Genomic DNA, 20000 nt, shown 5'->3' with positions numbered 1-20000 from the left:
CGACAACACGTCTCCCCGATAGCGCGGTTTCACTTTCACTGTCAAACTTAAATGTTCTTTAGCATCATCAAGGCTATCACTCGACTTTTTGTTTTGTGAGAGTTGAAAAAGTTTCTTGTTTTGCTCTTTACTGCTGTGCTCTGAAAACGGCCATTCTTCTTTATAGCGAGCTTTCCCTCGCGAAAGGTCGCCATTTTGAAATGTTTTTGGCCACGTTCGATATATCAATATTCACACATGGGTACGAGTCTTTATGGTTTAATTTAAACATTTTTTTGTTTAGAATATCCGTTGAGACTTGTGAGACAAAGAGCCATGAAATTTGACCATAAAGCCTCTTAGCCATGCCTGAATACGAACGGGGCTTACGCTGTGTTATGCGCAGAACAGGATGCGCAGTGCAATACTAGGGAATCACCTTAAGATTTCTTCTATTCTTCACTTTCATGATTTTCTGATTGTTGCCCCAACTGAGGTTTTGTGCAAGCAACAATTACAATTGTTCCTTGACCTAGGTGATTATCTGGGTATTATAATGGCACCCGAAAAGACTATAGGTCCATTTACTACTCTGATGTTTGCTGGAATTGAACTCGATTCACAGTTAAATTAGCTCGTTTGCCCAAGGATAAACTTGAGAAATGCATTGACATAATATCTGATTTCCTTCATCGTAAGAAAGTTACTTTAAATGAGCTTCAGTCCTTGATAGGCCTTTTGAACTTTGCTTTTTCAGTTATAATACCAGGTAGGGCTTTTCTGCGACGTCTTATCGATTTGAAAATAGGAGTCAAGGCAGCTCATCATAGAGTTAGAATTACTTCGAAAGTAAAGGACGATTTGAATGTGTGGCTAACTTTCTTGCAGAATAATTGGACGAACTCTGATAAATTGCAGCTATGTACAGATTCAGCAGGCTCCCTTGGTTTCAGGGCTGTTCTAGGTAGTGATTGGTGCTATGGGCGTTGGCCTGATAAGTGGCGAGGACGCAATATTGCTTTCCTCGATTTTTACCCTACTGTTCTGAGTCTATATTTATGGGGAGCTCAAATGCAGAATCACTGTATTTTGTTTTTCACTGATAACGAGGCCTTAGTCCATGTTAGCAATAAGTTATCTTGCCAAGACAAGTCTCTCATGTTCTTTGTCCGTAAATTAGTGGCCATTTGCCTTAAGCATAACATTCTATTTCGAGCTAAGCATATTTGTAATGAACACTATGTTGAAGGCTTTCCTTTTCATTTAATTGTTAAATTTGATTCCTTTTCAATTCACTAATTGAATTTCCTTTCACCCTTTACATAATTAGTTTAACACCTTTGAGTTTTACACTTCTTTTGGACTTTGTCTTAGCTTAGTTTTAGTTATCCTGCGTGTGTGTAGTGTGGAGCTTGTCAGCGCTTATAACAATTTGGCAGAAAGTTACCTTTGACTGTTGCAGCGCAAGCGGGAACCGATGTGTAAGTGAAACGTTTATGTTAGTCTTAAAGAAAGGCTACATTGTAGTATTTTGACTAAGGAAATTCGCGGTTTCTGTAGGTTCATTTGTTTTGGGTTCACACGTGTCACACCTCAGTTTTAAGGTTCTATTTCGTTTCTTTCATTTGCGAACTGTCTATAATTATTATTCCTTGTAGTTTAGGTTTCTGTTTTATATAGTTCTTCTGTACGATTGAGTACATTTTAAGCCATTCTTTTTCACGTTTCAATATCATAGTGGCACTCCCAAAAAAACATCTGTTTCATCAAAGTTATGACCGGAATGTCCGCTATTGTACATATACGACTCCTATTGTTTATTTCCTTAGCACTTAGTGATTAGTTTATTGATTACATTGTGTTTCAGTTTACGTTTGAATATCGTCGATTAAATCACCGTAAATCAAAGTTGGTTTTCCGTGGTGCCTTTGGCCTTATTCAACCAGTAAAACAACCGCTATTCAGCTCATCGCGACACGTTGTCTGGCCTGTGACTCCGCGCCTTTCAACAGAAGCCGTGAGCGGCGCTACAATATTCCTGGTGTTTTCAACACTTTGGCCGACTGTTTATCTCGCCTGCAGGTTCACAACTTCAAGAAGCTTGCTGCAGCCCACATGGATCTGCAGCCAACGGCAATTCCTACAGCCACTAAATTGGCAGATATAATAACAAACCTCATACAGTCAAGCTTACAGCCTTCATCTGTGCCCACCTATAAAAGACCTTGGTCTCTTTTCTATCAATTCTTAAACTCTGTTTTGCCCAATGGCTCTAGTTCTTGTTTTCCAATTTCACCATCTGTGTTAGCTTTATTTATTGCCTATTTATACGACAAACAGTATGCACCTTCTACTGTCAATACCTATGTTTCGGCATTAGGATATTCCCATAAACCATCTGGCTTTCCAGACCCTACTAAGGTATTTTTTATCTTGCAAATGCTTAAAGGATACAGTAAGAAAGGTTTTAAGACCAGCGGTCACGAAAAACCGAGCAAAATCTGAATTTTGTGGCAGAATTAGAAAAATGGATTTCCTTCATCTTTGGTGTATGACTAACCTTTAAGTAAGTAAACAATGTGGTGCTGTTAATCCTTGCCTAAAACGCTCTTATTCGGGGAAAATTAAGAAAAGCGATAAGAGGTCTGCATGTCGCGAATTTCGTGAATACAAGACCCAAAATCCACAACTTTTAAAAGAATCTCCGTTTGTTTAAGGTGATGCATGAAAATATATGGATGCTTGATATCGAAAGAAGACCTCTTTCTGACCCGAAAAACGAGAGTTTTATGGCTCATAAGGTATTTGGCAATTTTATACATTTCTAAGAAAACTAGCATATTTGGCGAGTATTTCATATGGCATTTTATTACCAAAAGTCAAAGGCACTTTTAGGCATGTAGTATAACTTGATATTTCTTGAAACCTCGGCTTTCGATAATCCGAGCCTCTAGCTAAATTATGTCTGAAAACCAGCCCGGGTTCTTGTTTTGACTTTCTTCCAGATGCTGTTAAAGTTGACCATTTTTCATTTCAAAGTGACAAAAGGAATGGTGGTAAACAACCTACTGTGAAACGTCAACGGCTACAAAAGCTTCGACAATGCCACCGTCATCCTCTTTTTAGGCTTTGCCACTCTGGCGCCATTATCCTTTCCTTTCTATGAGCTCAGACTGAAGAGGAAAGATCGAAACCCATTCTTGCCTTCAATCATGTTTCGTGACATCGAATATGCAAATTAGTTAGGCCGAAAGGTCAAATTTCACTTCAGGTTGCGCGACACAAGTGGGCGTGAAGTGATTGAATTTAAAAGTTTGCGTTTTATTCACATGGTCGCTTATCCCCCGGGCGCTTATCCTCTTAGTTTTTTTTTCTTTTTCATGCCCTTGGCAGTGATATACGTGCCTTACACAGCTGAGGATGTAATGTCAACCCCAGTCAGTTTTGGTAGTATGAGGACTGAGCAATGCACCGATGTCTTTATCGTTCAGGAGTGCGAAAAACGTAGTTAACCCAAAGAAGCCAGAAGCCGTTTTTGTAACACATTTATTAAGGATCTTCCTTGACTTGGCAAAACTCGTTGATGGCCTGAAACCGAAACAATCCTAGAGTTTCCACGCTCCATGCGGTGAGCTTTTGCAATTGTGACATATATTATCACACCAATATTCTACGACCTATCACTGGTATCCGGACTACTCTAGCTGTTCCTCACTTGTCGGTTCACTGGCTTAAATGACATAGCTCCTTTTTGACAGGGTTATTCTTTAATCTTGCTGAAAACTGGAACGCGGCATTATCTCGGTATCCTCAACAATATGAAGCCCGAAGCCAATGTCACATGACCTACAATCAATTACTAACTTCTTACTAACCGAGCGCGAGGGCCGCACTGGGGAATATTGGCCCGAGGTCGTGGCAACGCGAGGTCCGTACAAAAACGACCGAGGGCCAATATTCCCCAGTACGGCTCGAGCTAGCTCGGTTATTAAGTAGTTGATTATATGGTTTTTTAATTACCTTTTGCTTGTTTTTGAAAGCCCGTAATCAGCCCGTGGGCATTACGGGAGAATAATGCCCTACAATTCAGTCACAATTAGCCAATCAGAGCGCGCGTTATATCGGCTACAAACACAAGCCATATAATAACAACTAATAAAATCGTCTCTATGAAATGTGGAGTAATTACGGAAATTAACAAAACTTCCTTCGGGTATCAATCTGTTACATACTTGGTACTCTTTATTGAAGTGGCCTTGTTAGCAGGTCTTTCATTATTGATGATTGCGTAATTAAGGGAAACAGGTCACCTGACTGAAAAATATGAATAGCGTCTTATTTAACTTTCAAATATAACTGTACAAGGGAGAATATCCTTGAGGTTGCTGTGTTCCACAAATATGGTGAAAAACCTTCCCCCATTTTAGAAAACGAATTTTGTGACGTCACTGAGTGATGTCACGTTTTAGTATCAAGCATTGCCATCTAATTTGCCTTGTCAGTTAAAAAAAACCTTGATCAATCTCTTCAACTATATGAAGTCAACGTTACTTAACAAACAGAATTTCAACATTCTTGGCAAGGGTCCTAGAGGGCCTTATTTTCTTAAGCTCTAAGCGTCAGACAGGATTCTAGTTTTACCAGGAGCCCATGAGTAGGAGCTTGCCTCTCTCATACACGCCCTTATTAGTCAACCTTTGCGCGTATCTTTCTATTTTTAGAACGCCACGAGTTCCTTGGCTCTACACACACTGCTTTATAAGGCCAATCAAAATAAAGTCATTGTTTAACGAAGACAAAAATAGCAGTAGCCAAGTATTTAAATCGTGCAAATTGATGTAAATTTATGTAAATGCGAGTCTCCTGCTCAAGGGTTAGTTGTAAAAATAGAAAGATACGCGCAAAGGTTGACTCAAAGATCTCCTGCATATGGAGGCTCCTACTAATGGGCTCCTGGTTCTACTGAATTCTCTAACAAAGATGTGGACATGTTTAGTGATTTTCCCCACAGGTGACAATGAGCATTACCTTCAGCAGCAAAGGATGACACACGCAAGTATCAGTCAACTTATCAATCCTGACACGAGCAGCTGCTACGGAAAGCAGACAATTTCTCGATGAAAGGCCTTTTCAGCCTGACTTTTATGTCACCAACATCAAGTCCAAAGTGCACGCACATTCTCTTGAGCATTGTTATGTTGAATTTTTTGAGCTTGTCATGCTTGGCAAGGTCGCAGATGTTATGACCGTCAAACACAATAGGATGCTGCAATGCAACCTCCCTCCACACTTCATTACTAAGGTCTTCAAGAGCACTCTCAATGACTGCAGCCTCGTTAACATCACCGTCGTTGTCATCTGTGACATCAGATAAGCTCTTCTTTGCTGCTAGGCGACTGAAAAAGCTAGTTATTTGTTGGCTGCTTAGGAACTCATCCCTACTGAATAAACGTTCTCCATCAGTATCTCTGGCGTTCATCATATCCCTTGCAACAACAACTGCATCAGCCTTGCATCCTGTTGTCTCGCCAATGTTGAACTTTGCCGTCAGGTATTCTTTTTGTCTGGCATTGAAACGAGTCCTTTGTGTCTGAGAAGACCTCAATGCCCAGCCCATTGGTAAAGCTGGTTGCACTGGAATTTCGCATAACACGTCTTGGGTACACTGTACAGTTGGAACGCCAACGTTGTGCACCTCCAGTCTCTCGGCATAGCCAAAAATGTGGTTCCCGTTCAAGTACAAACGTGTGTTCTCCGGAGTCCAAATGCTGTTGCAGATACACGTAACATTGGTATTGTTTTACGCATCCCTGTTCTGGACACGAAAACAGGCGGACATCTGGTTCTGTTTTCAACTCTTCGGTATCCGACCTTTCACTGGTGTCTTCATCTTCAGCCTTCTCTCCGAGAACATTTTCTTTTCGTTTGGATTTTACAGACAAGAAATCCCCCGTGACATCGTCATTGTTCACTTCAGTTAAGCTTGGAACTTCTGAACTGTTTGGCACCGTTAGTTTCTTCCACGGAATCAGTTTTCCCGAGCCAATTTTGTAAGCTTTCCAAACGCGCAATCCCTCTTGATGGTACTCTACATTTGAAATGGAACTCACTCCTTCAAGCTTAATGTGCGGAAAGCTTGCAGATATGGGAGGTCCACATGATGTGACCCTCACGGATGGCATTCCTCCAAATGACAGAATAGCCTCCTTCATTTAATCCGCCGTTTCTATGTTGTTACCTGAATTTAGATAAACCTTCATATGAGACTTGATGGCACCGGATTTTCTGTCGCATGCCCCTTTTCCACCTTGCGGGTCACAAAAATCCATTCGCTTAACGGTCATGCCATGGAGCTGACCCACCATCGGCGCAAGGGCAATTGTGTTACCGCAATGGTAACATCCAGCATTGTCTTGCCAGTAATAGACAGACTGTAGATGGGGCATAACCACCCTCAGATTTTTGAGGGTGTCAGACATTACAGACAGAACAGCACAACTATCTTGCAGGATTTGAAAACATGACACAAGGTTAGCATCTCGCAATTTCCGTCACTCCCCTTCCGCATGGCCACAGTTACATGCCATGGGATACCACGCTTCCCAAACCAGTCTGTTTGGCTTTCTCGATACTTCCTTGGTATAAATTTCATGGCCCAGTCTTGATCTAAGAGAACAGATGAGCCGTTAAGGACTTGAGGGATGTCCAATCTTGCTTGATCCTGGTTTACGGATCGCAGTAAATGCGTTTTCCAGGCACTTACTTCTCGTTTTGCCTTCTCAGTCAAAAAGTTCAGTTCATCGTGTACCTCAGGAGCAATTGCTGTCTTCTGTATTGCTTTCTCTATCTCCTCTATGGTCAAATAAAGCCTACTGCATTGCCCACAGCGGTCGTCGTGACGATGTAGGCAAGTAGATTGGTAATCTGAGTCTTTGGGGTCACTGAGAGCGTAAACTCGACAGTGATCTGGGATTTCTGAACTCTCTGATACGTGCACCTATTTAATAAAAATGTAAATATTAGACTTGAAATTCGGAAGTATTGAGGAAGAGTCATCAAGCGCCAAGTGGACCCAAAATATCTTCCAGCCCTGGTCAATAGCATCTTAGTGATACCGTCAAGCAAATGACCGACTTGACTGCCACACACACTATGATCCAAAATCAAGAATTTCTATGTCATGCCCAACCCAAAAATACTGAGTATACACTTAAATAGATGGAAACTACATAAAAAGGTTCAATGAAAGTTGAACCTTTGCGGCTTATGTGACATTTGCCTGTCACATAGCTTCCTCCACACCGGCTAGCGCCGCCTGATTCAGTAGGAGGAATTGATCTCTATGAAAGTGTTTCTGTTGGGCCCTATGATAATCAATATCTTCAAATATTCATTACGGCTATCAAATGCATCTTGTGCTTAAACTAGTTGTCGTCTTCCTGCCAACTAACTGACATAGTGGAAAGTTTATTTTCAAAACTTTATGAAGGCAACCTTACCTTGTAGTCCGTCTTAAGGTACCGTTTTGCCTCCTTCAGCGCTTCTTCTTGTCGTTTGGCCCAAGTAAGACCCATTCCTTTTTTTCCAAGCCTGTGAGCGATACCTTGGAGATCTTCAAATGCCTGGGCACCTGTCGAGCTAATGTAATCCAGCCCTTGAAGTGATTTTCTGGTGGAGGCGGAACATACACTCAAAATTCGTAGCGGTTTACCACGGATTCATGGGTGTGAAGTTAGACTCTGCAGAATAGGCTTCATACTGTCTCAGAATTCGCTCAGGAATCAAATTCCGAACCACATTAGGAACTTGCACAATCTCATTATTGGACAACGTTATTGTCTTAGCCCCAAATGGAAGGTTTTGTATAACGTGCGAACTGGTAATAAAATCCAACAAGTGGGCCAGTTTTGCTTCAGGAATAACTTCCCTTGGTTGTGGTTGGGTCCGTACAGGTTCTCCACTGCCGTGAACTAGAGCATGTTGCCTAGCGACCATAAAACGAAACCTCGTCAGGCCTGAGATCCAATCTCGAATTCTTGCCAAGCTAACTTTATCTGCCATAATGGACAGTATCTGCCTACGAGAATCCCATCCGCTTGCATTTTTATAGCACTTTGCTAATGTATCCATCAAGACTTCATCTACGCCATCAGAACCAGTGTGACCTTGAGACGCTATAATAACCTTCCAGAGTCGATCAGCATCACTTGGAGCAATTTCATCAAGGACGGCTGAAATGGCTTGCTTAGCTTTGCGTTCGTGTTACCTTTTCGTCCTTCCACTAGCCTCTTCCCATGGTGTTTTCAGAGTGTACCTTACAGGACTGATGTCTCTACTTTTTAAGAAAGTATTCAGGTGTTCAATGGGTCTGCAGTCACTTTCCAACTCAATGCCACTAGCGCTTGTCTGATCTGCTTCTAGTATTGTTGGCGGTAAATACAAGCTCGATTCAGGTGTTGCTATCTCTAGCAATTGATGACACCTACTATCATGAAAGGGTGTGCTTGTGGCGGGTTGGGGTGTCGACATAGTTTTCTCCTCCTAGAAGGGACAAAATATTATTTAAAATACAAGTCTGATTTGTAGCTTCTTGTAGAGCTTTGAAATATGATGAAATCCTCATGTATTGCAGAAATGAAAAACCCAATAATAAATATCTGACAAGCAGAGCGACTTAATTGACCAATCCACACGCTTCATAAAACAAATGTTCTTCACTTATGCATGCTCCTGTTTGTCACTGCTACTCGCCAAAACGGAGTGCCGAAGACAAGTTGTACTTACCTGTTTGTCAGTGCTTCAATGATTGATATCGACATGTAAATTTCAAGCTCTTAAGATGGTACAGAACTTGCAGTAGTTTAAAACTGAAATGGCCTTGACTCGCCCCACAAAATCCACACTAAAACTGAAGTGGGGTAAGCCGTATCCCCTTGCATTAGTCTTCGTCTATGCATCGATCTGAGCTCTTAATATTATGTCACTGACGCCCTCGCTAGCTTCTAGGCTTCCGTATTTTGTTCTGGCGTCGACGTTTCTGTCCATGTTTCTTGAGTGTTTCAATTTTAGCACTGAAATTAATGTGATAAACAGATGACCATGCAATATTTTACCTAATCCGGTCTCCAGCCGTTCCGCTCTGGAAATGAAACACTACCAGGTGTTTTTTTTTTAAATAGCTTAATTCTTGCTGATAAACTCGATGGAGTGATTACAATGTGCGAGCCATGCGAGTCATGGCTGCGAGCCCGGAGGGGGGGGGGGTGTTACTTTAGGAATTTCTGGGTGTGGATGTGCTGCTGGGACCCTGGAACCCTTAGCCTATACCAGAGCTAGTTCAACTGAATTTTGCTACCCTATACTAGAGTAAACTCCCACCGATTTCCGTCTAAATACCGATACTTGACAGTTAATAATATCCAGAACTGTTTGATGACAGCCATTTGTCGACACTGTTGAGGCTGAGCTGAGTAAACTTTGCCGACTCGATGTATTTATATTTTTGAGCGGGAATTTCCTTAGTCTTGATAAATTCTTCAAGCGACTGGTCAGTTTCGTGAAAAATGATACCCTCTTCTAGACCCAAACACTCTGATTTATATACCCTATACTGGAGTAAACTGCTTGAAAACCATACCCTTCAGAGCGGCACATACCTATATAGCCCATATATGGCAGCAACCCCCCCTCCCCCCCACACGGGGCTGCGAGACATGACTATGAGTCATACGAGCCAACATGGCGAGCCATGCGAGTCACACAGTTATTGAAAGCTAACCGTTTTAAAATGGGTGCTTAGACTTAATAACTGTTTATCAGCGCCACTTGAAATGGGTGCTTAGACTAAAATGCAAAATTCGCATCGCTCGCAGATTGTCCAGCCCCAACTCCACGAGACAGATAATTACTTTCGAAGTACGTAATGAATTAAAAAGAAGTTATTCTAAGTTAACTACAGTAAAACCTGCGTATTAGAACCAAGGTTTTATCCTAAAGAGGTTCTTATTAAAGCTGTGTTTACTGGAAAATAAGACTAATAAGGTTTAAGTTAAACAGGTTTTTATCTAAAAGGTTGTATTTATGGTTGTGTGTGACCTAGCAATTAGGTAATTTATATATTATTATATATTATTATATAATAATTTATGGGTGTAGTCAATTATTCGAACTGCGCTTACTGTTTCCTCCCCTGAAGAGTGGTTCTCAGTTTCAGGATTTTCCTCGTCATTTGATTTTGTTTTTGTGATCCTCTCACTTTGCTTCTTCATGTTACTTATTAAAACCCTGCAGTTGCGACAAACACCTGTAAAATGAATCCTTCAAAAGTTGGAGTGTAAAGACTCTATGAACCATATTACTCAATCTTTGGCAAGTTACAGCAGTAAACTACAAAGAGATTAATAAAAGCTCGTCAACACATACCTGCCCCTAAAGGAATAAATATTCCTGATTTTTTCCATATCAAATGGCATGCCGTTTTCCCAAGCCCCCTTTCTGCTCTTGCCACTTTTGCTGGCTCATGTTTTGAAAGGGGAGGTGGAACTTGGCATTTATTTGATCCTCGATGCCAGCCGATGCCGAGAGATGAGCGGTCATGCGGACAAATCGTCATTTCCGAAAGGTTTAACTCCGTGTCGGAAAAAATAACCGCTCTTGACAGCATAACTTCAATTTCACTCTCTACGTCAGTCAACGACAGGAACGATTTGTAACCTGCGATGTCCCTATTACAGTTTATAAATGGAATTACTTCCCTTGATTTTTTCCTGTCTTTCGGGTCAAAAGAACAACGACCTCCTACTATGGAGTTGAAAGAACACTTCACTTCCATGATGGCTACAAATTTAAGTTTGCGTTTTCTCAGAAGCCATTTTCATTCACTGCAATTAAAAATGACAGTAATTAAGTTTATTTTGCGGATTGTTATTCTGATTACGTATGCAATATACTACTCTCTGGCTAGCTCTTGCACGGTTTATTTCCTTATGGTTCACTGGATTTTCCCAAACCTGAGGATCTAAAATTTACAGCTGTAGACTACTTTTGCCCGTTGACTGGCATTTTTTTTGTCTGCAAAGGAAACGTTTGTGGTACAGGTATTTTGCGGAGTGTAATTGACACCCGCATGTTGTTGCCGGCTCGACTTTGTTAACAGCGACTCAAGTTTGCGCAAAATTTAAACCGTTTTCACGAGAAAAGACATCGTTATATTAGAGTGGATTTTTTCCCGAGGCCAAAACTTACGTGTGGCGGCAAAGCCAATGGCTGAATGACTTTCAGTATGTTCCTCCAGGAAAAAAGTCCGCCTTGTGTCACGATATTAACGCAAGCATCACGAATGCTTCAAGCTGGCAGCGTTCACTGAAATTTGAGTAATTTCAAAAGTGTATTGTGAAGCACATGACGGATAACCCAACCTGATTCTGATATATCATTCATAATAATATCAATGTACTGCTCAGGCACAATTTTGAGCAAAATTGCACTTATACCACATAGTAAAAACACTCTTTGAATTTTAACACTTATTGCGGGATTTGTCGTGTGCAAACAGAAACCATTTTCCTAAACGTTGTTTTGTTTTCCTAACCAAAACTCCATTAAGCCAATATCTTTGTTGTCAATGGTGAATACTTCCTTTATCAATAGAGAGTGTTAAAACACCGGAGTTTTTCGTTTTGTTCGCGGACAGCGGGTACTTTCGGGATCCTTGCGGGTAAAATTTGTTTTTCTCAATTCTCTCACAATTAAAGCACCTCTGAGGGAAGGGAGACATACCACTTTTCTTTCCTATCAAACGACTATTTGTAGCCAAAAATTGGGAGGAATTTTTTTTTTTCATTTCTGCACCAAATGCTTGGTATTGCCTGACTGCTGCTCTTAAGTTGGATAACCGGCTTTCAGTAACTTTGCCAATTCTCGAGCGCATCATATCCACTGCTCGTAACATCAGTTCTTCGCATAAAGAGACTGGCCTTTTTCAGGCTATGTGTACAATTGCATTTTTTGCATTTTTGAGAGTCGGTGAAATGACCGTCAATGGCAAAAAATCTTCCAACCCTCCCTTACAATTCCATCAGGTTTCCAAGCTTTGTACTTCTTCACATTTTACTAAGGCAATAAAAATTTATTTTGGGGACTATAAACACAATTATAACCAAAGGTCTTTTTCCATTATTGTCAATCGCCAAGTGGCTGGGCCTTGTCCAGTTCAATACATCCTTGAATATCTTGATCAGGGTAATCATTCCCCGGGAGCATTTTTCCAGCTTCATAATGGTGAAGCTGTCCCAAGGAATACTTCTTCACTTTTTCTCTCTTCAGCAATTAAGCAATGTGGTTTAGATCCTGCTCAATACAAAGGGTATAGTTTTCGAATAGGTGCGGCTTCTCATGCGGCAGCCTTAGGTTCAACGGATTCCCAGATAAGAGTGCTTGGGCGTTGGAAATCAAATGCTTTTCGTAAATATATAAGAATTAATAGTCTCTTAGCCTAACCCTCCAGCTCGTTTTGCATCACTATGTGTTTAACATGGTGCAACTGTCTCGCAAGGGCAGCAGTATGCCACTGTGTTACAGGCATTATGATGTTTCAGTCATCTACAATACTAGACATATTTAGTTGGAACAGTTAGCGAATGATCAGAATCATCGTGTTACAAGATCGTAGCTTATACCACATCCCCCTTCCCCCATTCAGGAAGGGGCAACGGCGATGGGTGTTCCAACAAATGTGACGAGTATTGTAGCCTACCAAAAATATTAAGATGCTGGTTAACTTTTGACAAGGAGTTGAGATTTCGTTTGATTCTACAGGGGCATAAACGTAACGTAAGAACCGTGCGTGTCTGGTCTTCTCGAGAGAGAGGTGAGAGATTATTTCATGCAGAGTGGAACGCCTAAATTGCTCTGTTGTAAACATGGTGGTTCACAGCACCAGTGAATTCGTCTCTCTGGCCTTTCTGTGGACGAATTCCAGGACCTACCGATACAATTTGAGCAAGTTTTGAAAGCTAAAAACTTCACTCGATGCTGTATTTTGCTGGTAGGACTGGGTGGCTCCACACTCATAAGAAAATCTACGAAATGAGAATCGGGGGTCTTCCCTTGTCATGGAACGGCCGAATTACCCAGAATTCCTTTTGGGCATGAAGGAGGCAAGCGGAGACTGGTCCTCATCAAATGAGGAAAAAGTAGCGAGAAGAAGATTTCTAGGCGGATACTAAGGTGTAGCCAATGTGCGTGCTGTTAACGTAGACTTTTTATCATACGAAATTCGGCCTGGCCTTTAGTAATTTCTTGCCAAAGAAACGGTATAATGTAAATAAGAGACTTATGAGATTTATATTTGCGATTACCTGTCCTCTTACGTACCACTTAAGTAAAACTCTACATCTCTATGCAATGAGCACATTCAAAATTTCCTCATATTATTGTATAAAAGTAGTTAAAGAAAGAAAAGGCTTGTCCTGCATATATGAAAAATACGTTTTCTCTCTCGTTCTCTTCTTATGAATGATCTTCTTGGAAATTCCATTCTGTCCCTCAATAAACCTAGAACAACCACTTATGGTCTTAGTTCTTTTTCTTACGTATTAACTAAGTACGTTGCGAAATGCGCTACCTGATTTTTCCCGTACCACTGAGTTTATTGGTTTTAAACTAATCCAGGGCCGGATTTTGTACAGTGGCTTTTCGTTTTGATTAATATATCTTTTAAATATTATTTAATATTTAGTTATGTATCTGTATATATTATGTATGTTAGCTGTAATGTCTCGAAGATATTATTCTAAAATTGGAGATGAAATAAACTTCTATGCATGCATGTATGTTACCTTCAGTAGGGCGCATGCGTGCACTTTGTAATCTGCGACTCCAGTGCTTACCATATGACAGATAAAATGACTTTTCTCTTGAATATATAAGCCATCGAAATCTTACGTTAAATTGTAATGACAAGGGCGGTTTGGAGCTGTGAGTAGGCGTGGGATTTGTCTCACATGGTTTAGCGGCCGACATATCCCTCCCTCAATGCCGCACCGGGAGGCGAGGTCGGTAGCAGAAAGCAGCGAAATGCCAACTGTGTCCAAAAGCGATCGCATGGGCCACAATCCCGGATGACTCGTTTGGTACGACGCTCCAGCGCCACGACTGGAGGTACTGCATATTTTTCTCGTCTTGTCTTCAAACATTCCGTCAGCGCATGCGCGCGTAAATGTTCAGCCTCTCCGATACCTACAATACTAGACATATTTAGTTGGAACACTTGGAGAATGGTCAGAATCATCGTGTTACAAGATCGTGGCTTATACCACAATACCACATCCCCCTTCCCCCAATTCAATGTTGTGTGAGAATTTTTCGGGCGACTACTAGAAGTTGTGGAAATGAACATTGGAGGAAGGGGGAAGCAGGGATGGGTGTTCCAACAAATGTGACGAGTATTGTAGGCAAATGTGACGAGTATTGTAGGCTTTACACTTTCTAGCATGGGCAGTGTTAGATTCAAACTTCTCTATCTGTTTATTTGTTTTTTCCGCACGTGATTGTTACTCTATCTTATTTATGCGCGTGTGACATTGCGTTACATCATGACGCCTTGATGTATGTGGATCAGTTTTCAATTAAGTTTTTCAATTGGCACGTGCTTTCACTCGCTAGTGTTCTGTTTTAGTTTTCTGCTGTTTAATTAACCTTTCTTCGTGTATTTCTTCGCTTCTCCGGATCAGAGGAATATTTGTAAGTTTACTTTATGCTGTGTTTTTTCAATCAGTGCATCAGTGTCTTAGAAATATTGTGATTTATTTCCTTTCAGTCGAACCATTGTTTCTTTATTGTCATTGTCATTGCTGATCTTCAAATATTGACTTCGAATGCGTTCGGATTACCTCTTGATCACTTCAATTGTAGTAAGCATTAAATGGAACCTTTTTTAATTGTCTACAATTTGGTGCTTACATTAGTTCGAAAATAAGGAATATGGCTGAAGCTTCGAGCGAAGAGTCAACTCGTTCAACTCGCGACAGGCGACCTAATGTTACCCTCGACAACGATGGAATTAAGCATGAGAAGTCCCTTCAGTGTCGCAAAACAAGGAGTGCAGCAAAGGCACGCATCACCAGAAAAATCAAGGAACTGACGGAAAGCTTTACAAACCGTGAAAACGTTCCTGATGTTCGTAAATTGGCCCAGGAATTGGAAGAAATCGCCAAGAATTTCCGAGACGCCCACAACGCATACCACGCCACCCTCGAGGATGATTTCGAAATTCAAGACTCGCAGGATCGTCAACTTTCAACGGACACTCGAGTGGTTCTCAAGAGCGGAAAGTGAAATAAACCCGTATGACTCTGTCAGCAATACTGGGACCAGATCCCGTACACGCACATCGTGTTCCAAATCGTCGCATACAAGTCTGCGCTCTTCGGAAGCCGGATCGTCAGCCGCCAGTCCTCGAACAATTGCAGCGGCGAAAAGAGCATCGTTAACCGCCGAGGCAGCCGCTCTGCGCCAGCAACAAAGTTTGCAGGAAGAAGAGTTGAGGCTAAAGCAGCAGCAAGAAGAGGCCAGATTGCGCCTCGAACAACGCAAACAACAACTCCAGCTCCAGACCAAAATTGCTAAGATGGAGGCTGAAGAGTGCATCTACGCTGTGGCTGAACAAGGAGACCATTACTTTCAACAGCCATTCCTTGCGCAGAAACAGGACCTCTCACCGTTCTTGCCTCCTAGTCAGCCACGCCCATCAGTGCTTCTTGCCTCAGACCAATTCTCAGAAAGCGCGCAGGCCACTCCGGGCCTCATCAAGGTTCCGCAAAGGCCAAGGAGACCGGAAGAACTTCAACCAGATCCAGCAGTAATCAATCAACCTGGTAGCAAGCCAAAGATCTTCTCACCTCAAGGAACTGCGTGGTCACCTGTAATCCCACTTAAACCCGAGCTCAATGACCACCACGTGCATCATGAGGGTATTAAACAAGAGCGAAGTCTATCTCCGGGTACTTCAGACGTTGGGGATAAATTCGTGCGAGATATGATCGACATCCAGCGACAACAACAACGGCACAACGAGCAGCTTATGTATATGCAGCAATACTGCGACCAACAGCTGCAACAGCTACTGGCACAGCATCAACAACTGTCCCTAACACCAACGTTACCTCACGCTGAGGTGCAGACGTTCGATGGAGACCTGGTTAACTACTGCAATTTTATACATTCCTTCGAAAACCTTATCGAAGCTAAGACGAAAAGCAGCAGCACAAAGCTGTACTACCTCGTGCAATACACGTCTCGTGACGTCCAAGAGCTCATGCGAAGCTGTTTATCAATGCAACCGGATGAAGGCTATCGAGAAGCACGCAGACTTAAAGGAAAGATGTGGACAGAGCTACAAAATCGCCTCTGCCTACGTTACTAGAGTCACGAACGGACCACCGATTAAGCATGAAGACGGCGAAGCACTTCAGAAGTTTTCCATCCTTCTCACTAGCTGCAAGAACACCCTAAGAGAGGTGGGCTACCTCAACAAGATAGAGAATCCAGACAGCATGCAGAGAGTTATAGAAAGGCTTCCTTTTCCGCTGAGGCAAAGATGGCATGACGTTGCTGATGATATCACAAACAACAAGCACAGAGAAATTACTTTTGAGGACATCGCAAGCTTCGTTGAGTCAAAGGCGAGAGCCTTAAACCACCCGGTATTCGGAACCATCAACACTGAACGCAGAAACCAAGGAAGGACTTCCAATGACCGCAGACCCCGACGCAGTGACAATTTTGCGACTCTGGGAGGCGAACCCGTCAGTGAGAACAATGAAAACAGGCGTGATATAACGAAGGCCACGCCTAAATGCCATTTATGCAAGGAGAACTACTGGTTGACCCGCTGTCAAGAAGCAGTCGGTGGACCAGAGACTAACGTTCGTTTGCAAACAAGGACTCTGCGAGAACTGCTTTCAACCTGGCCATAAAGTCCAATCCTGTCCGAAGAACAGCTATTGCAAAATTCCCACTTGCCGTACGAAACATTAGACGTTTCTCCATCCAAAATCGCCAGATCGCAACATTGGGAACCTCCCCTCCAACCAAGGTCCAATTAACGAAGACGACAGAAGAGCGACTGGGAACAACAATGACAGGGCGCACAATGCTTACGTCAATGGCGACAGTCAATGTGCTTCAACTGGGGCCGGCGTACCAACGATTGGCCTTCCTATCGTACCTGTTAAAGTCAGGGCCAGAAGTGCAGACCCCCCAGTTTTAACTTACGCCTTCTTGGATAGTGGATCGAACACGACATTCTGCAGTCAGCAACTCATGGAAATGTTAAAAGTCGATGGCGAACAGACTACCCTCTCATTGACAACATTGGGGAAGCACGATAGCGTGACGGAGTGCAAGGTCTTCAAGCTGGAAGTGTTCCACTTGAACGAACGGAACTTCGTTGAGCTCCCAACTGTCTTCTCGACCCCACAACTACCAGTTGGTAAAAACAGCATCCCGCAACAAGAGGACGTAAACAAGTATACCTCAAAGGCATTCAGCTGCCCAAGATTGACGCCCCCATTGGCCTGCTTATCGGAAATGATGTCCCGTAGGCTTTAGAACCTAAACGAGTAATAGCAAGTAACGACAAAGGCCCGTATGCAGTAAAAACAATATTCAGCAAAATACCGGGGTACATCACTTAACGACCAACTTCTTCAGGGACCTGACCTTACAAACAACCTGGTTGGCGTTCTGACACACTTCCGACAGGAACCTGTTGCTCTTATGGCCAACGTAGAGTCAATGTTTCACCAAGTACGTGTCAGTCCTAACGATTGTGACGCTCTTCGGTTCCTTTGGTGGCCAAACAATGACTTGAACAGTGAACCAGAAGAATATCAGATGATGGTGCATCTCTTCGGTGCCACATCATCACCAAGCTGTGCTAACTTCGGTCTCCGGCAAACCACAGAAGACAATTGCGAAGAATTTAGCAAGGAAGCGGTTGACAGCGTCAAGGACAACTTTTACGTCGACGACTGCCTCAAGTCAGTTCCATCCGAAACCGAAGCCATTGGTCTAGTGAACGAGCTCCGCACGCCACTCTCGAAGGGAGGGTTCCGCTTGACAAAATGGATCTCCAATTCCCGAAAGGTCATTGATTCTATTCCACTGTCCGAAAGAGCAGGCTCCGTGAAGGATCTTCTCCTCGATCAACTGCCAATTGAACGGGTCTTGGGAGTCAGATGGGATGTGGAGTCCGACACCTTTGGCTTCAAGATAAGTGTAAAGGACAGGCCTGCAACCAGACGAGAAATTCTATCTGTTGTCAGCTCTGTCTATGACCCGTTAGGATTTGCAGCTCCATTTATCCTGCCAGCGAAGGCGCTGCTTCAAGACCTATGTCACAAAAATCTTGGATGGGATGAACCCATATCGGACGAGGACCTCATACGCTGGAGAAATTGGCTCGAAGAGCTTCCCAGGCTTGAAGACCTTTTGTCAACCGCTGTTTTAAGCCCATCAACTTCGGTGAAGTCGCTTCCAGTCAGCTACACCATTTCGCAGATGCTTCCCAGTTTGCATATGGTGCTGTAACCTATCTCCGCCTCACCAACAGTAAAGGTGACGTCCACTGCTCCTTCATCATTGGCAAGTTGCCGTTATCCCCGCTAAAGCAATTGACGATCCCTCGCCTCGAGCTCTCAGCAGCCGTAGTGGCAACGCGATTGGACAGAATGGTCTCAAAGGAAATCAATATACCAGTCGATCAATCTATCTTCTGGACAGATAGTGCCTGTGTTTTGGGCTACATCGCCAATAAAGATAAGCGGTTTCACACTTTCGTGGCAAATCGTGTCGCTGCCATACATGAAGTCACTTCACCTCCTCAATGGAAACACGTTGGCACTAAACAGAACCCTGCCGACGATGCCTCGTGTGGCCTCACAGCTGAAGACTTGCTGAAGAACAAACGTTGGATACGAGGACCTGAATTCCTTTGGAAATCAGAAGATGCATGGCCAAGCCAACAGTGTTCGGTATCAATGGTTGCAGAGAACGACCCAGAGGTCAAGAGAGAATCACAAGTGCTTTCAACCAAGGCTGAAACAGGGTCGACCCTTGGTCAATTCTTCAGACGCTTTTCCCAATGGCACCGCTTAAAGAAGTTTGTGGCATGGGTACTGCGTCACCGAGCTAACCTAAGAAGAGCTGTTGAACGCAGCAAGTCAGGACCCCTGCCGCTCAACAAGGCAGCAAGATTAGAGCCAATCACCGTAGAAGAAGTGAACAAGGCTGAAAGAGAAATCTTGATACATGTTCAGAAGGAGAAATTAATGGAAGAGATTGCCACCCTAAAGGTTGCAAGTGTGATAGTTGACAAGGCAGGCACCACCAAAGCCAAGAAACCTCCAGTCAAGAAATCTAGTAGAATCTTCAAGCTTGACCCTCAGTTGATGGACGGTCTACTACGTGTAGGGGGACGGCTCGAGAAAGCACCCGTTAAGCTAGATGCAAAGCACCCAATAATTCTGCCGGCCTCACACCATGTTGTCCGTTTGATCATCAGGTTCTACCATAACGCTTCTGGACATTCTGGCACTGAACACGTACTCTCCATGATCAGAGAAAGATTCTGGATCGTGAAGGGAAGAGCTGCAGTGAAAAGGACCCTTAGAAACTGTTTCAGCTGCAGAAAGCGACAAGCACCAGTTGGAGAGCAGAAGATGGCAAACCTGCCGCAAGACAGGGTCACTCCAAACAAGCCCCCATTTACCTATGTTGGCGTTGACTGTTTTGGGCCCTTTTGGGTTCGACGCGGAAGGAGCCAAGCCAAGAGATATGGTGTGATTTTCACTTGTTTGACCGTACGTGCGATCCACATCGAGGTAGTTCACAGCTTGGACACAGATTCCTTTGTGAACTGCATGCGTCGTTTTATCGCTAGAAGGGGGCAGCCTGAACAGATCAGATCCGATAATGGCGGCAACTTTGTCCGGGGCGAAAAGGAGCTGCGAAATGCTATT

The 20000-nt window shown here is 43.0% G+C and overlaps 2 protein-coding genes across 2 annotated transcripts; both read left to right on the top strand.

Moving 5' to 3' along the window:
• The first annotated feature begins 17757 nt into the window (after positions 1–17757).
• LOC137977243 (uncharacterized) lies at positions 17758–18570 on the top strand. Its single transcript, XM_068824495.1, has one exon. The coding sequence runs from the start codon at positions 17758–17760 to the stop codon at positions 18568–18570; it is 813 nt and encodes a 270-aa protein (XP_068680596.1).
• A 140-nt stretch (positions 18571–18710) lies between these two features.
• Positions 18711–19936, top strand: LOC137977242 (uncharacterized). Its single transcript, XM_068824494.1, has 2 exons — positions 18711–19841; positions 19922–19936. The coding sequence occupies exons 1-2, from the start codon at positions 18711–18713 to the stop codon at positions 19934–19936; spliced, it is 1146 nt and encodes a 381-aa protein (XP_068680595.1).
• Positions 19937–20000: the final 64 nt, after the last annotated feature.

Source organism: Montipora foliosa, chromosome 11 (genome assembly GCF_036669935.1).
Source record: "Montipora foliosa isolate CH-2021 chromosome 11, ASM3666993v2, whole genome shotgun sequence".
Lineage (NCBI taxonomy): Eukaryota > Metazoa > Cnidaria > Anthozoa > Scleractinia > Acroporidae > Montipora > Montipora foliosa.
This window is presented reverse-complemented; position numbering and strand designations above follow the sequence as displayed.

Coding starts and splice junctions, on each gene's coding strand:
- LOC137977243 (XM_068824495.1), top strand. CDS start 17,758: ATGGCCAACGTAGAGTCAATGTTTCACCAAGTACGTGTCAGTCCTAAC.
- LOC137977242 (XM_068824494.1), top strand. CDS start 18,711: ATGGTCTCAAAGGAAATCAATATACCAGTCGATCAATCTATCTTCTGG.